The sequence below is a fragment of the Stegodyphus dumicola genome, chromosome 8 (genome assembly GCF_044657685.1).
Source record: "Stegodyphus dumicola isolate Sdum_Otavi_A_Nest chromosome 8, ASM4465768v1".
Taxonomy (NCBI): Eukaryota; Metazoa; Arthropoda; class Arachnida; order Araneae; family Eresidae; genus Stegodyphus; species Stegodyphus dumicola.
Genome location: NC_140775.1, coordinates 86,523,184 through 86,548,138, shown reverse-complemented (window position 1 = coordinate 86,548,138; position 24,955 = coordinate 86,523,184). Strand labels below are relative to the sequence as shown.

General features: G+C 29.9%; 1 protein-coding gene across 1 annotated transcript in view; it reads right to left on the bottom strand.

The window, feature by feature from the left end:
• Positions 1-24,955, bottom strand: part of Art7 (arginine methyltransferase 7) — a 98,766-nt gene that overhangs the window by 8,521 nt on the left and 65,290 nt on the right. Inside the window, exons 9-13 of the mRNA XM_035352940.2 lie at positions 24,108-24,270; positions 18,956-19,039; positions 17,143-17,280; positions 12,735-12,971; positions 8,604-8,761 (exon numbers count right to left, since the gene is read on the bottom strand). Of these exons, the coding sequence (XP_035208831.1) occupies positions 8,604-8,761; positions 12,735-12,971; positions 17,143-17,280; positions 18,956-19,039; positions 24,108-24,270 (780 nt within the window). The remainder of the gene's footprint in view (positions 1-8,603; positions 8,762-12,734; positions 12,972-17,142; positions 17,281-18,955; positions 19,040-24,107; positions 24,271-24,955) is intronic.

The window sequence follows — 24,955 nt, the reverse complement described above, 5'->3', positions numbered from 1 at the left end:
AATTTAATCTTGCAAACTATACATGTAATTTTATTAAAAACATTTATTGAAGCATCAATCTAAATATTTGTTGCTACTACCGATAGCTTTACAGCATATACATAGCTCAAAGAAAAAACAAAATACAACAGCAGTCCTCTTTTAATAAATTTGGATTAATGCAGAGTCTTAAAAAAAAGACTGCCTAAATTATAAAATATTATTCCAAAGCCATTTCATGTATCAATGATTCAAGTGTGTGTGATATGGTAAAGAAATGCAAGTTTAACACATGAAGGTTTGGCAAGTTTCTTCTACAGTTATAAAAAAACAGCAGGAAGATTTTTTTCTGAGTAAGTTTCTTTGGATTTTAATTTGGAAATAACAAGAAGAACTTGGATATTCAGCAACTCCTCACTACAGGAAATAAACAGTAAAGTTCCTTAGGATAAACTCTAACTTGTAGTTCAGCTAATCACGAAGTCTAACGGCTGATTTGCAATTGCTTTACAACTGAACTCCTTAGCTCTACAACATGTATTTATACACTGCAGCAGGAGATCTGGTAACTTCGGGAAGAATTGGTCATAGGATTTGAAAAATGTGTTTTCACGAACCTTCCATAAAGTAGTCAAATTGGCAAGAAATTGCCAAGGTCACTCAGAAACAAAATTGCCTATATCTTATATATATTTCAGTTCATATCAATAACAAAAATAGCAAATAACATAATTATATAAACAGAATAAGAAATAAAATTGAATAAAAAAAGAAAAATATAAAATAGAATCTGCATCGCCGTAAAAGCAGAGAAGCAAAACAGAACATTTTAAGTACTGAGTTTTAATGGGGGAAAAAAAAAATTATTATTGAGTACAAGGTGTCTGAAATGGAACTATCACGCTACCAGATTAGAACCATCATTTACTTGCAGTTCTGCTGCAAAAAGTCAGTTACAGAATGTTACCAAATCATGTGTATAGCTTTAGGTACTAATGTTGTATCATTTGATTCTGTGAAGGTTTGGTTACTGAAAATTAAAAACAAGGACTATGATATTCAAGAAGCAAAGTGCTTTGGCTGGCCTACTGATATTGATGAGGCCCGCCGGAGAGAACTTGTGGAAGAAGATCAGTATGCAACCACTCCAGAGCTTGCTAAGAAGTTAGACTTTAGTGCCATGTCTGTTAGTCATGTTATGCATCGCATAAACTTGGCATACAAGTTCAATCGCTGGGCTGACTGCCATGTGAGCTGACTCAAGCAGATAAGGATAGACATGTGCATGACACCAGTCTGCTTGAATATCAATGCAAAGACAAAATTCTGGACTGGATTGTCATTTGTGATGAAAAGCGGATTTACTTCAACAACAAAGGACGAAAAGGGGGTTGGTCTGCACCCAGTGAACCCATCAACAGCGTCACAAAGTGCAATTTGACTAACAAAAATAATCATGCCATGTATTTGTTGATAATGCAAGACCATATGTATATGCATTCATCGGCTGGACTCTATAAGGACTAGAATGGGACCTTTTGCAACACCCACCACATAGCCCCAACAACATCACTCCTTCAGACTTCTACCTTTTTTCTCACTTGCAGCTACATCTTGTTAGTGCTATCTTCCATTCTTCATAGGATGTCTGAAATGAGGTTGATCTGTTTTTGGTCTTGTGGCCACCAAGTATCTGGGCTGAAGGCTTTGAAAATTATCAAAATATTGGCAGAAAATCATAGATTTGGATGGTGATTACTGCCTGCACTAACGATACTACTACTTTTTATGTTTTCCCCCTAACTTTATTAAGAGCGCTTTTTGGCGGAAAACTTTTGTTACAACCAGATATTTCGAATTTATAAACCTATTTTGCAATTTCAAATATATAGCCCATTTTGCAATTTTTTCCCCCACCTTTTTTTTTTTTTTTTTTTTTCTAAATGAGTTCATATGGCAATCTTGTTCAAAGACTCTATGAAAACTTCTTTTGCCAAGACTACCAACCAGTTAAAGAAAGAGGAGGAGCTACTGGACAAAATAAAGAAATAAAACAAAATGCTGTAAAATTGTGACATGTTTAACCCTCTGAGCAGCCAGGGTTTTCGCAAGAAAGCACAAATTTCCCAAAACTACTATGAGAACAAATTATTTTTTTGATTTTAATGTAAAAACTCTGATGGTATTTCATATCTGGATTTATGTACTTTTAATATACTGCCTTAATTTCTTTGACGCATTTTAATATGCACGTATATATACATTGTTATCGATATCACAAAAAATATTCTAGATTGTATATTTATGGCCTTGCTGCTTAGAGGAATAAAACATTGAAATATCCCTAAAAACTGTTACTTAAAAATAAAAATCGCTTATAAACTATTACTTAAAAATAAAAATCTTTAACTGTGTCTTGGTCAATAAGTTTGGGGGGGGGAAATCAATGGAATGTCGCATCAATAAATGAATAAGAATTCCATCACACTTTTCATTGAATTGTTTTAGGAAAATCATTTCATTATTTTGCATTTTTTTGTAGGATTAGTAAAAATTGAAATGAATTAAATACATTAAACTACTATCAATAAAATTATTCTTTTTACCATCCCATGGGTTAACTTTTTCCAGTTTTATTTCTCATTTCTTCTATTATCCTGAAAGAAATATATTTCTTTCCTGAAAGAAATATATTTCTTTCGGGAAAAACCCAACTCTGTGTGATGCTAAAGATGGAAATGAGAGGTCTGTTACAATTGAATTGAAAGAAATGGAGCAATCCATTTCTGCTTTGATGGAGAGCTCATATCTTAATCCAATAGAAAAGGCTTGAAAAGTGATTTCCCACATGCAAAATAAAGATGCAAATCAGAAGTTCTTCAACACTTAAACTGTCAGGAATGAATGAATCCGGATATGGATCATTCCATTTCTGCTTTGATGGAGAGCTCATATCTTAATCTCCAACAGAAAAGGCTTGAAAAGTGATTTCCCACATGCAGAATAAAGTTGCAGCAGAAGTTCTTCAACACTTAGTGTCAGGAGTGAATGAATCCAGACCTGTTTTATTGGGAAGCTCAGTTTTACCCTAGTCAGAGCAGGTAACAAGTTAAATTAGCTTCCTTTCTTTAACTAAAAATATAATATCTACAAAACAATTTTAAACTGAATGCTGAATTATAAAATGAAATAGTTCTGTGAAGCAACTTTAAAATAAGTTTAGTCATGATGAAGAAAACTTTATGGATTGTACAAACAATAAGTAAAGAGAAATATGTGATGATTATACAACTCACTTAATCACCAGGGTTGATAACAGGCAAATGCTGTTGCTTTTATGAAAAGATATGATGACAAATAGGAAGAGAAATATGCTAGTGTAAAACTTTCCTGTCTTTCCTAATTTTAAAATTATGACAGTCTTGCAATACAAATAAGGGAATAAAAACGTCTAGAATTTATTCCTATCTTAGCAAAGTTAAGACAAAAAGGGGAAAATTATAATTGTAAAAGTGCAGTACAAAGCTGATCTTTGCTAAGTAGCTTTTTTTCATAAAAACTTCAAATGGTGAATTTGCAAAATTTATTTTTTCTCCATTAAGAGTTGGAAAAATAAGACTTAATAATAAAATATGTGGCCTTAACAATTAATTTAAAGAGTGTTCTCTGCATACTTCAGAAAAATGTTATTTTTCAAAATTTTATCTTAAATTTATGAACACTCTCGCTGCACATCCCGCGATTTCCACAGGCAATGTAGAAGTAGCAAGATTTGTGCAACCCGCAATTTCCGCGGGGATGCATTGCCGTCTATTTAACTGTGCAACCCACTCTTTCCCCGTTTAAGGTTTCCTTTCGGCTTTTTTGTGATGCTTAATTGTTTATTTAGATGTGGGCTAACAGACGGTGTTAATTGTCCACATTTCTGCCAAATATACAAGAATACGTAATGTAGCATTTTGTGTGCGCTTTTCAGACCTCAAAGATGTCTGGCAGGAAGTGTTTTGTGAGTGATATAACCTATATTCCTGACGATATTTCCGACACTGATAGTAGTTCTGACTCTGATTTCAAGTATATTGAAGATAGTTATAGCGAAACTGATGAGAATTTCTCGGGTTCCTCTGCAGATAGTGATGAAACTGAAAATTCAGTTTCTATTGAAAATGTTCAACAGTGGTGCAAAATTGATATGCAAAATATTACAGGGTTCGTACACACTTCTGCACACAGAAATTAAGTACTTTAAAGGACTTTTAAGGACCATTAATGGAAAAAATTAAGGACCTATGAGCAAATGGGAACTGGATAAATTCAATTAAAAATATTATTCTATGCCTGAATTTCACTTTTGTAATACCATCCTAAAAAAAAAAAAAATAGATCCCTAAGTAGTATGCATTATTACTAAACATGAATTAATTAACATAATTTAGTAAATAGCAGGTATTAGATTTTATTAACAAGTTTGAGAATAAAATAAACTTCAGGCAATTTAACAAGTAGCATTAAATATTTTACACTTAATAATAGTTGTGCATATTTGAAAGAAGATAAATGACATTTATGTTTTACTAATAGTTAGCTTTATGCTGATTTTTTTATCTCATTTTGTCACATACTTGGTCAGTTTAGAGGTTTAGTAAATAGCAGGTATTAGATTTTATTTCAAGTGGAATAAGTTAAAATGAGAAGTACGATCATAATCAGCATGATTCATAACAAAAGACTGAATGTTGTCACCGCTGCTGATTGTCCAGAGAGAGACATGCTGATTCGAACAACCCTGAAAGGCCTGATGAAGGCATGGTTGGCAAGTGTTGAAATTTAGTCAGGCTCTGTTTGATGCAGTTAGTGTCATAGCTTTGTGTAAAATTCCAGGGGTTGCAACCCAGTTCATATACTTTCAGGTTCCAATAAGCCATTAAAGCAACCAGAGGTGATAAGTTGTTTTGTATTATTTTAAGTCTCACTAGATGCAAAATATAAGTTTTACTTGAATTTCTACATTTTTGTGTTTTACCTTGTGACCACAGTGAGTATTAACGAAAGGCAATAACTCGCTTTAATATGTAGAGATAATTTTTAAGGGTAAGCAGTTAGTTATAAATAATTAAATTAGGTAAATAGGTAACCTTAGTCATTATGCATTTACATGGCCACTATTAAATTTTATTTTTTAACAATATTTGTTAAAAAAGCAATATTAAAATCAAAATCTAATAAAATTGCACAGTTTAAAATACATGTAATTTATGACACTGATTCTTAAACGATATTAGATTAATTACACATTAAAAGCTACAAAAAATTAATGTTTTGTAACAACAACACTCAACAAAATGTTTATCCGTCATTTTAATTTGAAGCCTTTCCAAACATTTTGGATACTTTATATTAAGCATCTTCTCTAAAAATGAGAGATTTGTCTCAATATGCAAACCAATGCTCTCGCTAGTTTATCTCCCAACTTATCAACCTCTCCACAATGTACCTATGAGGGTTTACTTGATCTGGTAAAAGTTAAATAGTCCAAAACCAAAAAAAGACAAACGTGAAGCAAATTACCCCTATGTCTGAAAGTAATTACAATATCAGACAAAGGTTTAAAAAAGAATCTCTTATTTAAAAAGAACTTAGAACATAAAGGCATGTTCTGATGCTAACAAAATCAATTACAGCTCACGGTGACGTAATTAAATAAGAGCAGTCAAATTCAAAATCAAAATGTGGACTAGAGGTCAAAGATTATACAATTTAATTTAAATTTAATCTGGCTCAGTAACTCTATCATTTGAGGAAATAGACATGGGAAATTATAGTGAAGACTGAAATCATAAACAATTGAGTAATTTACATAATAATAACTGCACATATCTTTGAAGAATAATTTTCTTTATGTATTCAGTTTCTTTCTTCAACACGTTTCCTTTTCATTTTAGAATTCTGGGATTTAATTAAGGATTTCTCTTATCCTAAAAAACACTAAATGCATTTAGAATATACAGAAAAAGTGGCTAATTTTATTTCTTTGGTAATATGAATATTCAGAAAAAATATTAAATATATATGGTAAAGGCCGGTTACAGAGCTGGTGTGGCAGAATGTTTAGAATTTAGTGACACACGGAACAACAAAATCTAGAAATGGCAAAACTCTTAGAATTTAGAGCAGACATTGGAAGCAGAATTTAAAAAGGCACTAGGCAGCAGAATTTAGGATCCACAGAGATTGCTTTTTATATATTTAGAAAGACAGTGTCTTATTATATCTTTATTACATTTGATAATAAGTTTGAGATTTAAATTACAATAATTATGTTAAAAGTAAATTTGATACCACAGTAATATTTTTCATTTAAAAATGATAATTTATTATTCAATTTTTAAAATTTTGTTACATCAATAAGTAATACTAAATTCAAAAGTAGAAAAAGAATTCTATTTGTGGAAAATCCCTAGTGCCCTCTCTGTGTATGATGCATTAAGACATATTAGATGAATCTTTTAAATTGTAAGTTTTCAATTTCTTTATTAATAAAAAATTCCTTTCTATAATGCCTGCCCAAATGATAAGATTAGAAGCATTTTTGATATTTTCTATGATTAGAAGCATTTTTCTAGTGAAAAGTAGAGAAAATAAAGGGAAGATAAACATGTTAAGAAAAATTAGAAAGATTCTAGTATCAGGAGTAAAACAGTCAAATATTATGTTTTCATTACTCTTCCAGACCTCCAAAAAATCAGATATTTATCACAAACTTTTTGTAAAATACATCCATTACGTGTTGATACCATGGAGATATTTTTCATTTTGTCACATATTTCTCGAATCTTCTAGAATCGTGGGTCTATAAATCTTGCCTTCAAATCCTTCTAAACTTTCCAAGCTGCAATGTCTAAAATACTAAAGAAAAATTATCCCTACCAATTCTGTAACAGCAAAAAGACAGAAATATTTTGGGGAAGGGGGGGGGAAGGAAGGAAAAGTGTAAAATTAATTTTATAGAGAAAACTGATGCATTTTCTGAGAATTTTGAATATTATGAGACAATTACATAGAAAAAATGCTTACTACGAAAAAATTGAAAAGAAGAGATTTTTAATTAATTACATAGCTAATTTTGTTTTGCTAAAAGCTGTTTCGTAAATTAGGCTGTATAGCATTACGCCTTGTAAAATATTGTATAATAAAGTTGCCAAAATGAAACTTGACAGCATATGACAGATATAATATGACAGCAAAAAATAAAAATGTTTTATTTTTAATGTTATTTTTAAATATAATTTCAATATGTTACTATTATTTTAATGAGATTTACATGTTATGATGTTTTAAAAAAAAATCGTCGACAAATTTTCAGATCTCAGAATTAAAAATTTTCTACAGAAACATATCTTAAAATCGCCAAAATGTTGACAAGTCGCCAAATTTAGAACCGTTTAATAAAAGAATTCACATCTCCAAAAGCGAAAACTTGTTCAAGAGCTCTTTATTAGGAAAAATGAATTTCCAAATGCTTATGTTTCACTTGAGTTTCACAGAAACTCGAGTATCCCATCTCGAGTATCTCAAACAAATATTAGAAATAGAAACAAATTATAACTTGTGAAACCCATTCAAAAGAGAACCATATATGTCAGTGAATCGCCAAAAATATTCCTCCAAAATGCTAATTCACACTTAAACTGGCAGTGATAAAAACAGACAAAAATTTCAAATGATTAAAATTAAGGACCTTCTGCTGATTTTGGCCAAAATTAAGGACTTTTAAGGACCAAAAATCAAAGGACTTTTTAAGGACTCTTAAGGACCGTACAAACCCTGATATACCAGGCTGTGGAGTCAGTAGGAAGAATGACTGACTCCGACTCCTGGAACTTCAAAGTCTCTCATATACAGTCAAAAGTCGTTAATCCGGACTCGTCAGGACTTCGGCGATTCCGGATTATAGATCATCAGTTTAAATCTCGTAAGATGGCATGCAGAAATTCTAAAATTAAAAATATTAAACCATAATTTATGAAATAAAGAACAATTATGATCTAAAGGGTATCAAAATTTACAAAAAAAAAAAAAAAAGCTTAATATTTGTTTGTTTACTTTATTAAACATTTCTTTCAATGTAAGTTTTAAGGACCAAAAATCGGTTCCAAAAAATTTAGGGACTTTTAAGGACTCTTAAGGACCGTACGAACCCTGTATTACATTATGCAAATATTTTCGTTAGTATATATGTTTTACCTTTGTATTTTATAAAATAAATCATAATTTAACCAATATTAATTTTCAAAATTTTTCTTTTATATCATTATTCTTCAATTTCAGTATTCTGACAACCTTTTTCTGTGATCTAATTCTATATTGAAGGGAAAAAAAAAAAAAAAAAACTCTTTTACAAAAAAAACTTTTGTATATTTTAACTCTAAAATACATGTAGATTTGAAATATGTAATAAAAAAAATATGCAATTTTTGAACCTATTTTGATAAAAAAAGAGTATGCAGTGAGAGGTTAATGATTAAAATTTCCATCCCTTCCCCAAAGAGCTGCGTACATTAAAAAGAAAATTACTTCAGTGTAACTATAATTTTAAACTTTTTACCATACGAAATGAATTTTACCTTGTAATAGGTTGCTCTCCACAAACTTCCACTTTGTTCTGACAATTACCCGTAGCATAATCAAATTTCAGAAGATTAAAAGCATCAGAGAGAGGTTTGCAAGGGTATTCCCATAATGGATGAGGTTCGATAACAGCATCAGTAAGTGATATTGCCTTCTGTTAAAAAAAAATAAACATTTCTAAAAATTTCATGCAATAATAAAACTGTAATTTTTTAAAACTTTGCATGTATTACAACTACTAACATAATTAAAATTATGGCCTGCAATTTCCTTCTCTCTTAGACCAACAAGAAAAGAAATGCACTGAAACTTGATCTTGTTGCATGCACTCGAGATGTCTAAATTTATCAGTGACATTTACACTGATAAAATGAAATTGCCTTTATCTCTTAATTCTGGAGAGAACTTCTGGATAGAAGAATATCAAGAGACAGATATTTTTGATACGGTTAACTTATTTTAAAGTTTTAGTAGTTAAAGCTGATGCCATTAGTTTCATCCTGCAACATTGTTACGAATTTGGTATTTAAACAGCTAATGTTAGTTCATTTATAAATTAAATGGTTTTATTTCCAGCGCAGTGCAGCACGTGACGAATATTAAAAGAAAGCTAAGCCGGAAAAATTGAAAATACAAGAGTGCGTGCATTAAACATTTAATAAATATCTCTTTTTGATTTCGAGAAAGTACTAGAAAATTCTCACGTGCGATTTTAAAATCTTATAAAAGGAGGAAAACCTCTCAGTTCGTAGTAGTTACTTAGTTTGTTGTTGTTTAGAAAACTGCTCTTGTTGACTGTAGCGAATTCGCGGATTAGCTTTCTTCAGCTGTTTTGAATTAAGTTCTATTGAACGTTTGAGTAGTTAAAAGATAACTACTGTGATATATAGTGATACTGCACGATTATTTGAGGATATTTAATCATATTTTGTTGTTATAATAATAAATTTTTGTTCATTTTTCATCGGACTTATGCATTTATTTCGTAATGAACCCGTACGCACGCAACAATATTATATGCTGGCTTCCGTTTACTTAAATTAGGCTATAGACTTGGTTAATATAGTGTTACATTTTAGTTATCCGATTGTAATGTTACCAAAAAATACATTTTAATCAAACACTTATCATCTTTCATAGAGCATTTAATATACATTCAGTGTGATTACAAAGATATAGAACAGAAATAATAAATTAGAAATAAACAACTTGAAAACAATTTTACTGCTATTCGGTCTTCTACTATTTGAATTAATGGGTTCTAAGATTGAGTGCTGAGTGCTGTCTGATGATGCTATATGGAATTTTAAGATGGCATATTGGAAAATGCCATCCACTAGCACATCAAACACATTAATGTCACAATATAGTGGCTGTTGCATGATATAATAATGTAAAAGCCGCATATCAACCATATCAAAGATGAAGCTAGATATATGCATTGAGTTTGTTAAAAGCTACACCATTTCTCAAACAAAATTCTACAAATGATCCTTCAGATGCAATTGTGAGTTATACCTCTCTTTAGATGGTAATAATTATTCACTGTTACTTATTGAAGAATGTATCTCTCAGAAGTAGGCAACAACAACAACAACAAAAAAGATTATATCCCTGAAATCATGCCCATGAAATTGATTAAATTGTAGAAGCAACATGAATCAGTTCCTTCTATGAAAACAGTTTCTAAGCATCACTCTGCTCTTGTGAAATCTGAGCTTCTGAACATATCTTGCATCATACCTGTACTGCATATTAGGCCATGCTCTGAGTGATGAGCCAATTAAATGATCAATAAGATTCAGTCACTCCCAACTAACTGACATTGGTGAGAATAATACAGTTGCCATATTAAAAACACCTTGGACATACATTCAACTGATGATGTATACCAAAATAACTTTTCCAATAAGAAATAAAGAGAAAATAATTATCAGTTCTTATAAAAATCCTATTGTTGTTATTATTAAATTTAATATTACAATACAAATGCACTGTTTGAAATATACACTGTATATCAATGGAAATTTAAATTTATTTATCTCTTTTGTTTTGTCAGGTCTCGACTTGGACCTGGTTGAGGATGACCAGGTGAGACATTTACTAAAAATCTGTCCAAAGAACATTTGCTTCTGCTTTCTCAGAATGTTTTGGAAATGTGACATTATTTGGTCATTCTGCACATGCTATAATGGCTTGTTTGAGCTTTAGTGGGTTGGTATACCCCTGCAAAGTTTTTGACATCTATATATTTGACTAAGATTTCTTTGACTAATGAAACAGAGGCTTCTGCAATGTCTTCCTCATCTGAGCCTGAAGAGAGTATAGCTATTTTAGTTTTCTGCTCCTCCTTCTCAAGTTCCAGCAGATCTTTACTGGTTAGCTCTTTTTTGTGTCCATCTACTAATTCTTCCAAATCATTACAACTCCCCAAACCATGGACCAAGCCATAGAGATAATATCCTCAATTATAGGCACAACCTTTTTCAAAGTATCAGTTGCTGCTTTTGGCTGCAAATTCCTCCCAGCAGATTTCAATGCTTTGTAGGAAATTTCCTACCATGTTTTAACCCTTCAATGATTGCAAAATCAAGCAATTCTTTCTTCCCAAATACATGCAGTATCTGTCAATTGTAGATTTGTAATGCAAGCTGCATTCATTTGCGCCCACTGCGGTGCACATTGATGAACTCGTATGTGAGTTGAACTTGCTGATGAACATCAAAAGGTTAATAAAATGTATGTAATATAAGATAGTAAAGTGAACTTTCCAAAACTCTCATAGGGCTAATTCCGCATCAGAAGTCACTGTAAAGCACTTCTGAAATAGTGCTTTAGTGTATTACTTGTTCTCGAAATTACTGATAGCCAGCTGGTCCCATAGGAGAAGAGTAAAGTTAGCCAAGTAACTCCAGCAATATACAGCCCTGCAAGTTTGGAGGTTGAGCTGGAGCATTGTCCATTATTAGGATGTTCTTCCAAGGCAGGTTTTTCTTCTCTAAATAGCTTTTTACACTAGGCTCAAATGAAGTATTAAATCGCTGATGGAAATATTCTCTGCCTAAGCCTTGCTGTTTGACCTCCACATCAGAGGCAAGTGAGTTTTCTGGATGTTATGTTTCTTAAAAGGCCCTTGGTTTTTCAGAGTGATAGATCAATAAAGGTTTTACTTTGCAATCTCTATTTGTATTGCCACAGAACAAGATAGTCAGCTGTCCTGACTTTTGCCTTGGCAATGCCTTCTCTTTTTATGTAATATAATTCCTATTAAGCATCTTTACTCATATTCATAATAGCAAAAATTTGTATTCTTACAAGAGAATCAAAGCAAATTATGAGCAGGAATACTGATGCCGAATTTGGTTGAGTACAGATTTGGCACCAGAGGTTGCCGTACAATAACTAACGTCTTTTTGTGCAAAATTAGTCATAGCACTATCTCAAAAGAGGTAAACAAGGATACAACATGTAGTCATGACTCGTCAAACTAGATGTATTTCGAACAAATATCGTATACCACACAGAACATATAACAAGAGTTGGGACTTATTTTAAAGCAGATGTTTATCAAGATACCACTGTACCAATTTTCATAACTAATAACGATTTGTTTAAAACTTTTAGAACTACTATTTCAATGATATTATGATTGCTTTTTATTATTCAGCCTCTGAATATATAACAGACTGGTTGCATAAATTAAAAGAAAAAAATTCCATCTTCTCCATAAGGAAACTACATTTTAAAGAAAGAAGGATGAAATTTAAACAACCATTATCACTAATTATTATTTGCAGCTCCATTGGGACTGAATGATTCTAAAGCTGCAATCTACTGCATAACTGATATTCTTACTTACATATATATCTGAATTCATTTCTTAATTTAATACTGTCGTATATAACTACTATTTTTAATAAATGATAAATACATATTCTTTAAAATTTCTAGACTTTTTCAGAGATTTTTCATTTTTCAAGCATACATTATAATGTTTTCTGAATTTTCCCAAATTTTAACACATTTGAAACTAAAACTACAAATTTAAACATTTAGCACTGCATAATCATTATTTAAACTCAAATTTTCATTTTGACAGATACAGCAAATATTTTCAAAATACATACCTGAATCATTTGATCAAACTTTGTTATATTAAAACCTTCAACACTATTAACTGGAGCCCTAATTTTCCACAAATCTTCAAAATCAACTGCTACTGCTCTTAGCCTTCCTATCTGTGGTATAACTTTCACATCTGATGGTAAAACATCTTTCAAAGACAGCCTTGAACACAGGAAGCAGGTCAAATCCCAAGGACGAATAGAGTTGACAAAATAAGGTTCTGATATTAAAACATTAACCTATAAAGATCCATTAAAAATTAATAAACATTTTGGAATGATATACAATATTTTTAACTAAATAACATAGATAGTGGGATGAATATCCTCTTATATGCTGTAATGCTTATATTAAATTACAAACAGTAAAATATTTAGTATTGAATTTAAATGAATCCACCATTTTTTACAAGGTAGACAGATGACAGGCTCCTAAAAAAGGGTGCAAAAATTATATAGTGCATATGACAAAACAGACTTGTTCCAGACATGAGAAACCAGTACAATATGTTATGTACGTGTTATATTTACAGCTAGTTATATGCTCATACTTTTAGTGCACATCTTATACTTTATTGTTGGTTTCTTCTGTTTTATTGTTTTTATACATGTTGTTATTTTAATCCCTGAATGAGTGAAGTAAGACAAAAAGAATTTATAATTTTAAAACTGACTGGGAAGAATGATATTATTTTGTCAATACTTATATTGCATCATATTATTTTATCACATGTGTATTTGTTTGATGTGGGGCAGTAGCATTGCAGTGCCAAAAACACATAATGTTCACTTTCAGACACTTTGAATATGAACACTTGAATCTGAACTAAGAAGAAAATCAAACCTGTTTGCCTTGCAGTGAGTTTTCACTAAGCCTATGGTAGGATGTCAAAACACCATGATTGCTTCTTTCAAAATTTCTCATATGCTCACAAACAAAACAGGACTTTACAAGATGGTGAATTGTTAAAAGAAGCATTTTTAACTGGTATTTATTACTTATTTGAGAGATTTTGTAATAAGTGTGAGATTATGTCAGCAACACAAGATAACATCTTCATAAGAAGACTACACACCATTTCAAAAGACATGCAAACTCTGTTAAAGTATTATTAGAAATATGTGACTAGTTTTCACAACAATTTGATAAGTCTAGAAATATACGAGACACTTCAAAATTAGCAATAATGGTAAGGATGGTATTTAGTAACTTTACTGCAAAATAAAACCTACTAAAAATATTACCCATGAAAGGAAAAATAAGAAGTGCAGATACTTAAAACATATTTATAGCACAAGCAAAGTCAATAGTCAAAAGTTTGCACAAACTGTTGGCAATAACGACTGATGGAGCGCCAAAAGTTTGCACAAACTGTTGGCGATAACGACTGATGGAGCGCCAATAGTTTGGTAATAATCCTCTCTATAAGAAAGATAAATCGTTTTCATACCTTATGTCGTATCATAGTATCATTGAACAGAAAGATTTGTGTGGTAGAATATTGCCCTTCAGACACACCATGAAAATAATAAACATAAAAAAATAATATACTTTATTTGAGTAGCCCATTTGCAAGACTGTCTTTCCAAGATTCTAATAGACAAACATGATCTCATTCTGCACATAGTTATTTAAAGATAAACTGGTTTTGTGAATATCCCATCTGCAAATGAAATTACTAGCACATTTCCCAAATATGAAAAAAATTAGAAGTGAAACGGGCACTGGCTTGTCCTCATTTGTAATAAATTTTTAATTACTTCATTAAAGGTTTGAAAAACAATTTCAACAGTTGATGTTATCTAGCCATGACACTGCCCTAAAATCCATCAGCCAGATAAGAAATTCATTATATAATTGACAGAAACAAATTTCAGTTCTCAAAGAAAGCATCATACAAGATAAAATTGTTTTTTGATTCTATACTTTTGCAAATCATTGATTTCAACAATGAATATTACAAAATCAAACTATAAATCTCAACTTAGAGAGAGATGACAATTGCTTTCAAGCAGGAATATTGCCACACTTTCTTGATTATGAAGGAATTTCCAATGAAATGCAATGTGCAATACCCCGTTCCCTTTAAGAATTACATTTTTAATAAAGAATTTTATATTTACACTTTTGTTTATCTAGTTTAGTAATTATTTATTTTACCGTAAAAGATAATCAATAAATTTCGTATCTTCGAATTACATTTCTGGAATTTTTTTTTGTATATTTATGCATTATTAACTATGTCATCCAATAAATTTACCTTCAAAAAATAAATGTGTCTGCCCCTCCACCAGTATTCTAGAATGTGCTCTAAGGTACAAAAAGGTTGGGGAATCCTGCTTTGCAACTAAACACACATCATTAGGCAGCAAATATATAACCGGTGATGGAAGCAAAAAGCAACTGAGAAACTTGAAAGCAGTTTGGGGGGGGGAGGAGCAGAGGAGCAGTTGAGAAAGAGTTAAAAAAAAAAAAAAAAGTTTTCTATTTATCTATTGGGTACAGTCTTCCAACAATGTTTACATTTCAAGCTTTACTGTTAGTCAACAGATTACCTAGAGAGAGGCAAATCATGCATAGATCATGAATATATTAAAAGTTGCATTATAACTACATCTGAAGAGCTATTCAGAGATTTTAAGAACAGGGAAGAAATTCTTAAAGTAAAAGAGTTACCACTACCTGACGAAACAGTAAAAGAACAATCAAAATCTCTTCGAATATAGGCAAACAGCAAACCTAAGACCTTAAAATTGGTTAGAACTTTATCAATAGTGATCGATAAATCATCAATAGATGAATCGATGCATATGAATGACACAGCCTAAGTTCACTTTTTATTCAATTTTATTTCATTGATGGGTCTTAAACAAGGCCTTTTCAGATTATTGGCACTCAAAGGTCAAACACATGGCAAGGATATTGCAAATGCTGTAATTTAATTCATGGAGAAACAGCATATTCCACTCGACAAAAGTTTCAGTTTCAGCATATGGAGCAAAGAGTATGATTACAGTGAGAAAAGGTTTTGCTCCTATTTTAAAGGAAAAAATTAACCACGAAATACTTGTTTACCATTGCATCATTTATCAAGAAGTGCTTAGCATGAAGACATTTCTAGAAGAAATTTCCCATATTATGGAATTGGTGATCAAGATTGTCAACACAGTTGTAGCTAAAGCTCTTTATCATCACTGGTTTAGAGAATTTTTTAGATGAAATGGAGAGGAAGCATGCAGATCTGCTGCTGCATAATAAAGTATGTTGGCTTTAAAAAGAAAACTTCTTAACATTTTGTTTCCTTATTATTAAAAATTAAAGCATTTTTCCTTGAGAAGTATGTTGACTATTCTAAACTAACAGGTGATCAGTGGATCCAAAAATTTTATTCTGCGGCATATGTTTACGTCTCATCTAAATCATCTTAATCATAAACTAAAAGAAAAAAAACACAAATTTTTTTATGTTGGAAGAAGTCATTTCATTAAAAACCAAATTATGCCCTTTTGCTCAAGATTTTGAAAGCAAAACGTTCATTTTCGAAGCCTGCTGAAACAATGCCAATAAAATAATGCAGTAATTGATATTTACTATTTCAAAACAAAAATTTTAAATATGATGGAAACTTATCTACAAAAAATTCAGGAATTCAGAAATAGAATAGCAATATTATCTTTTTAAAAAAATCTGACATAATAATAGAACTAAAATTTTCTCCCTTTAATATTGGCATTGTGCTTTTGAAATGCAGTTACTGGAGTTAAAAAGCAAAGAATCATATAGTTCCAAATTTTAAAGCCTTAATGCTGATACAGCAAAATTTGAAAAAAATTAATTTGATTTTAGTTCACATTTGAAAAAAATTAATTTGATTTTAGTTAGTAGTTTAGCTTTGCTTTGAAATACATGGAGAAGGAAAATGTAATAATTTTTAACACCTAAGAATAGTATTCTAGAATGATCAGTTAAAAAAATAGCATTTGCTGTTCTTTATCAAAAGTAAATTAAGAAATTATCTGAATGATGAAGACCGGAAATCCTGTTTGAAAAACTTAAAAGCAATGATATAGAAACCCGAGTTATCCAAACATTCCAAGGAAATGTGTGGTCACTGTTCACATTAAATGCGTGTTTTGTCACATTTTTATTTTAATGTAAAAATAGTTTTGTCAATGAATAAGATTATTATTATTATATCTGGTTTTATTTAATGTTAATCTGAGTCTTAAAAACATGGTTTTTGAAAAGAAACTTGGCTAAAAAAATCTTAATTGTTGTACTGCTGATCTTTGGTTTTTTTGACTGATGAGTTTGTGGACAATTTTAAAAATACGACTTTTATGCTTATTAATTTAAAAAATAATTAATTTATTAAATTTAAAAATAGTTAATTTATTAAATATCACATACTTCTTCCATTTCTAAATCTTCTTTTGTGAGATTAAGAGGCTCTTTCTTAATAATTGTAATCTTATCTTTAACATCATTGGCTTCTATATAAGCCCGAGTCATAGTTTCATGTAAATAGCTTGGTTCAACAGCAAAAACCTGAAAGCATAATGGAATCCAATTAAATTATTGGTATAAATATAAAATAAATTTTAAATAATCAATAAATTTTTCTTGAAAATTAAATACTAAAATATACTGATTTTGATTACATTACTGGGAATACACTTTGTAAAAAAAAAAAAAAAAAAAAAAAAAAAAAAAAAAAATTTACTCCAGTAATCGAATGTGTCATACTTGTCTTATTATCACTTAACTGTTTTCATTTCTGTGTGATAAATAACCAGATCAATGAGCTCAGCAAGAAAGAACTACAAGAATTTAAAACAGCAACAAAAGAATGATTTTGGAAGAAATGGGTTCAGAAGAAGATCCTATTTCTCCAATATGTGAAATTTATGCAAAACAGGGCAAAATGAAAAGTTTTCACATAGTGATATCATCCTAATAAAGCAGTAGCATTTTCAATGACAATTAGACATGGCTCACTTTAGAAATATTTTAAAACACTGGCAACAACAAATCACTCTGGACAAATTTTTGGAGAAACAGAAGCCCAGTGGAGTGAAGTCTGATGAGAGACAAAGACGATGCCTCCTTAAGTTGAAGTTAGTTAGTTGATATTTTTATGAAAAAGAATTTTGCATCTAAACAAAAACATCTTCCTCCTCACTTTCAACTTGCCTATTCACTTTCTTTCATTCAACAACAGTAAAATTAAATTGAGTTTTAATCTATTTTATCTGTCCCTAGCATTCAAATTCGGTTGTAGATTTAATTATTTTCATTGATTTTGGATTATAAACTTGCACACGAAATACTGTTGAAAAGTTTAACTCTCCAACAGGTTTGGAGCAAATATTTCAAAGTTCTTCAAAATGTCATGAATAAGTGGTATTTTCTTGATTATAATTCTAAAATAACACTCTTGCCTTCTTTTCTTCCTATACACATTACACTTGAAATTGGAGTGATCAGGATCTGGCAGAAATTTTTATGTGTAACAAATGGTGAAGCCATCTTTCAATATGGAATAAGCAATCATCCGCATTCCAGGAATGAATTTATCTATTTTACATAAAATCCTATAGGAAAAACTGTTTCGGAATATGGATAATTCAGTTAACAAACAGCCTTCAGAAATGAACTAAATTCACAAACTGAGGTTTCTCTGTATCTGTCAATGCTAACTGATAAATTTAATAAATGAAAAATAGAACTGAATCATCTTCATGATACTTTGAGGTATATTCAGATCTTTGGTTACCACCTTTTATGTTTGTACCCCCTCGAGTCTACTGATTAACCACCACTTTTGATCTTAATTTAAATAATGCTTTTGAATTATAACTAATGAACTACACACTACATTACTAACTAATAACACTATACACCCAAATCACTAGCATGCAACTTTTATTTGTTCCCTAATTTATATATTTCATGCTCTGTCAGAAATACATAAATTAGGTGCAGAAATCCAGTTCTGGGTTCAGCTGAAGATGATTATCAAAAATAATTACATAGTTGGACATTGGCTGAAAACTTTAATCAATAGCCATATTTTTTAATATCATTCTTTAACTTTGATGAGTATTATGAGAGAGTAGTATATTATCCTTTCATCCATTAATTTCAGTTATTAAGTGTCTAAATGTAAATTTTTGGCATGATAACCATTAAGTTCAGACTCAGTAAATTATTTCTCACTTACTTTTTTAGCTCCTAATTTTGCAGCCATCAGAGGAAGAAGTGATCCATCACCTATACAAAGGCATACAGAAGAAATAGTAATAACCTAAAAAGAAGCATAAAATGTCAAAAATTGCAGTGATTCATTCCATGAACATTTAAATGCTAAAATCTAAAACAGCATCATAACTAAGGTATAATTTTTTTTCCTTTTCTTTTTTTCTTCTTTTTATATATATATATATATATATATATATATATATATATATATATTTGGATATAAACAGAACGATATAAAAAAGTTCAATTTGGGGAGAAAGAATGAAATTAAGTATCATCAATCACACATGCTTCACCTGTATTTTTATGAATATTACATATTACAGCTAGACATTTTGAAGACTTTGAAATCCTAAATTTATATAAAAAGGCATCACCTCAAACCCCATAAATTTACGAGTTTGTATGTAAAAGTTAACATTTAGTTAACATGGTGACTAGGTGTCAATTTCTTTTATCCTTTATCATAAAAAAATAATGTTTATTTAAATGTCATACTTTAATATCTATGATTGGTTTTGCTTCTTTACAAGTGTTCATTGACTTTACTGCATGACTATCAAGTCACTGAAATGTCAAGTAAGTAATGTTGTTCATTAGACAGATCTTAATTCAGAAGTCAAACAAGATTACAATTATTAATCTCACAAAAGAAGATTTAGAAATGGAAGAAGAATGTGATATTTAATAAATTAACTATTTTTTAAATGTGAAATGGCAGCATGTGGTAGTGATTAAAGTCTCATTAATAAGCATAAAAGTCGCATTTTTTAAATTGTCCATAAACTCATCAGTCAAAAGAACCAAAGATCAGCAGTACAACAATTAAGATTTTTTTAGCCAAATTTCTTTTCAAAAACCATGTTTTTAAGACTCAGATTAACATTAAATAAAACCAGATATAATAATAATAATCTTATTTATTGACAAAACTATTTTTACATTAAAATAAAAATGTGACAAAACACGCATTTAATGTGAAAAGCTGAGGACAGTGGTTCGGTAAAACTATTGAAACTAGTCCTGTGAAAATTTTAAAAATGTAACGCTGATTTTTCTTGTTTGACTTCTGAATTAGTATTTATTCGGCGTGTTATGGTGTCTTAATTAGACAGATCTTATTAAAAATGTTCTAACACATTGATACAAGTGATTTTTCGTGGTTTCATAAATATCACTGAACAAAGACAACTTCATTTAGGTAAATTACAGTTTACATACATGCAAGCACTGATTTTTTGCTTTAATAGCCTATCATAAAAAAAGCACACCAGACATATAACATTTTATGAGTATAAAAAAGATAATAGTGCTTCAAAAGATATAAAAAAAGGACAGTTTGGACTTAAATAAAGTATGATAAAGGTGTTTCGAATATTCACAACTGCCAATAATGATTGTGCAAATTTTGACAAAGCAATTTTAGAAAGATGGCAGCTGCTATGGCAACCTATTCTTTTGATTATGTGTTGAAAGCTGCAATTAATGGAAATTCATATGCAACTGTTGAGAAGCTGGCAGATAAGGTTAATCCAACATCCTTAACTTTCAATTAGGAATTTGGAATTATGACCAAGCTTGACAGACAGGCTGGAAATAAAAATGATGATATTAATTAGAAAGAACATGTCAGCATCTGGGCAGTGGTCTTCATTCATCCATTTTCTGGAGCTGCCTAGTAACTGATGGTTTGAAACTTGCAAAATTTTAATGATGGAAAAGAATGCAAATAGCATGAGCCACCTGAAATACATCTTAAGACCTTTTTTCTGATAAATCAGCTGATTTCTTGATTAACAGCATAAAAAATCTATTACATCATTGGAAGAATGTTATTAATTCAGATGATGGAAATATACAGTTGATTAAGTTAGTATCATTTTTCCTTCCAAAGCTACTTTCAGAAACACTTCTTATGGTATGACCTAATAGAAACAGCAGAATTTTTAATAAACAAAACAGAAAGTTGGCCCTTAAATATGGTTTACAGCAAAGTTAACAAGTTTATTAAATTTGCAGACTATTATCAATACATATGTAACTTATGAAATCTGCATATTACCAAGATATATTGTGAAAATGCATGAGTTCTATTATAGTTTCCTTTATCTGTTCTATGCATACCTAGTTTTTCAGTGTTCTACCAATGACTCTCATTTCACACTTGCCTGTGAGTGAGAGAATACTGATGTTACACAATACAACTACAATTGCTATTTGTATAAAACAAATTTCTCAAGGAAAGATCTTTAATAGTTTGTAGAAAATTTTACAGTAACTGTGCCCAGAATTTCTAAATACTAATACAAGACATATAATTTCATAGGAACTTTTAACCATCTCATCTTTAATATTTTGGAAATTTATTAAACTAGTTTAAAAGATTAATATTGTGTGCCATTTAGAAAAACAAATAATTTCTTGGCGTCTTAAAAATACTTATTAAGTCAGCAGGATTTAGGTACATATCACATCTTTTATTATAAATGGAAAGAAATTTGATACATATGCAATGATATTAAAACAATGATTGTTCATATAATCAAGTACGAAAACTAGTGTGCAAATGTTTGGAAAATCCCTGCATCACTGCAGCTATTTTAAAAAAGAAAAGAGAATTAAAATTACTTTGTGTGGCAACACAGTATAAGGCATACTTGTTCTAACAGAATTTCCAAGCAAAGCAAATAGATTAAGTGGAAAATGCAGCACAAGAAACATACTGACTTAAACTGTATATCGGAAATTCTGGAAAGAATGCCAGAAAGGACTTAAAGGAAGGCTGGCAAGTTTCATCTGCAGTGGAAAAAATTGATCAGAAGAAATAGAAGTGGAAGAAATGAAAGAAACTAATTTTTGAACTTGTATAAATTTATTCACATGTAGCACTTCTTATGTTATTAATTTAAATATTTTCAAATTCTATTCATTGGAATATATAATATAAATGTGCTTTCCCCCATAAGATTTGCTTTCACATCTGTAAATTTAAGATAGACAAAATTTCAATTCATATCAATAACATAAATAGCATTCATTATTTTTCAGAAAGACTGAAAACCAATTGAACTAAAAAAGAAACATAATGGAATTAAATCTACATCATTGTAAAAATAATGTTATAATAAAGTAGATCATTTTTCTTATTGCATGCAATAATATTTTTTAGGTTTGAATTGATAAATTTAAAAGGTCTAATTTGATTTTTTATATTATTCACACTTAAATTAATAAAAAACTGCTCCAAATCTGCTGAATTAAAAAAAAAAAAGTCTGCTCCAAACTTGCTGAATTTCAATCTCAAACACATTACATTACTCACATGAAATTTCAAAAATGGCACATTCCTTTTACCCATACATAATTTAATATATTGCAAACAATGTCAAGGTTATGCAAGGTGCATTCCAGCAGGGTTGTCAAATTTCTTCCATGGTGGAGAAAACCAGCAAGAAAAAATAGATTTTTTACAAATGCTACACTCATGCATAACACTACTACATTACCAATTAAATCTTTTCATTATATGTGTATATTTAGCCTTATCTGTAGGCTACAAAAATAATATTTATGTATTTTTTGCACTTGCAATGAGATATGCTTTTACAGCAGATGGAACTTCTTTTCCAAGAAAATACTGAAATATTTCTAAAAACTATTTCTTTACAAGGCCAACATTTGAAAGGGAAAAATTCAGTGAAATATCACGTCAATAAACAAGAATTTTACCACGCATTTCACTGCCTTTTAAAGAAATTATTTAATTACTTTGCATTTTATAGTAGAAATAATAAGAATTTCTGGATACACTACATATATCTTAGAAAAGACACACCTAAAATAGTAACTTAATTAAGTATTTTAAAGAGCATTAAGGGGACACCCATTCAAATTAATCAGCACTCAATTTTTATATTATTTCAACTGAAATTATTTTAAAAAATTGCTTTTTTAAATGCAAAAAATGCTTTAAATTCTAAGATATATCATGAGATTATTTTATATGAAATAAAGAAGCAACCATAAGGTAGCAATGGGATGACAATTGTGCACTAAATATGGTAACATGTCTTATCCCTTTAAAAGTAACTACTCAATGATATTGTGAATACATGAACATCAATGCAGTAATTTTTCTCCCCAAAATTTTTAGATGCCTTTTAAATCTTTCTATCATACAATTTTATTGATGGAGGAAGGACACTAACTGATCCGCTGATCCATCTTATGAACAAAGGAAGGGATATATTATGAAATACTAGGTTTATCTTTATAATTTTAGAAAGGTCTTTTACAAAAAAAATGCTTGTTTACAATTTTAAAGATGCAATCCATTTAAGCAGTCTTGTTTGTCTCTTTAATTTAACAAAAATAATAGGCAAAGCAATATTCATAACTCATTGTAAAATTTGTTCGTTTAAATAATTTTGTTTCAATAAGGTTTCTAAACTGGTGACTTTTAATTTGTCATTAACTGACAATCAAGTGTGTGATTTATCATTTGTACACTGTTACTTCTGAAATAACAGTTTACTTGAAATAATTCTTCCAAATGTTTCTTCAAAATAAAAGTGATTAAAAAATAGCATTGGACATTTTGGATAGTTAAATAAATATTTTAATCAAAATATTCAGAAATGAATATAGTGCTATTATTCATTATCACTGTCATATAAAACTACTACATAGTTTGGTAGTTTTGACTGCTTTTAAGCAATGCTTTTTAAGTTATAATTTTTTAATTCCATACTTCAATGCTTTTATTTACAATTTTCTGCTCCTCCTTACATATTTACAATTACACAATAAATAATGCTATATTCTCTAAAAATGAGAAGCAATATTTTTTTATATATTATATAATAAAAAATATATATGACAAAAAATTGCAACAGATACTTTATCCGCTAATTGTTTTATTAAGATAAGAATAAATGTTATGAAATTGGGATGATATAGACAACAAAATCATATACAATCTCTTTGTTTTGGATTGCTTTATATATGTATATAATTCATAATAATTTATATGCTTTATATATAAATCTGTATTCTAATTTTTTCTAAAGTATTAATAGGAATTTTCAATCAAAAATATTGTTGGAAAAATAAACCTTTTCTAGGGCTGCAGCAAAAATGTGATTTCTAGCAGCATCGTTTTTCATTCCAATCCTTAAACGAGAATCAGTAACATGCATAAGACAACTACATCCTGGTTTCTCTTCAATCGTATTTTCCTCATTGTCATCACTTTTATCAATATTTTCAACTCCTAATCTAAAAATCAAGAAACTCATTCAAGCAATGTTATAATACTTTAACAGAATTTTATTTGAAAATTTAGAACTATAGTACAAATACCAAAGATCACATATATGTGCATAATAAACATATAAATAAGATATTTTAAACTAATATCAAACTGAATAAAAGTTAAAAGATTTACACAGCATACCTAACCTGTGAACTGTAGATTTAAGTTACATAATTAAGCTGGTGGCCTTTAATCACTAGATTACAGATTTACATAAAGACATACAAAATATTGTAAGTCAAATTCCAATCCATCACCATAAAAAATTAATAATGTAGTATAATAAATCCTGTGCATTTTTGTGTTTCCCCCCCTCCAAAAAAATTAGTGCTATATTACAGTCTAGAAGAAAAGACAACCCAACTATTTTGTAAGCAAGAGAAACTACTTTTTTCATATATGTAGCATCTCAATCTACTAGCACATGGGGAAAATATGAAATAGTTGAATAAAAGATGGATGGAAGGAATATAAATAAATATTATAACAAATAATGGATAACTCACAATCACAAGCAACTTATTAATGGCAAAGTTGGCCAGCCCACAAAAGCTTTTATTGTGTAAGGGAGGCTGAAAGGGGATAAAAATTTTAAATTCTTGAGCTAAAATGCAGCCATAACTGTCATCAGTTTTAGAAGTGGCACTG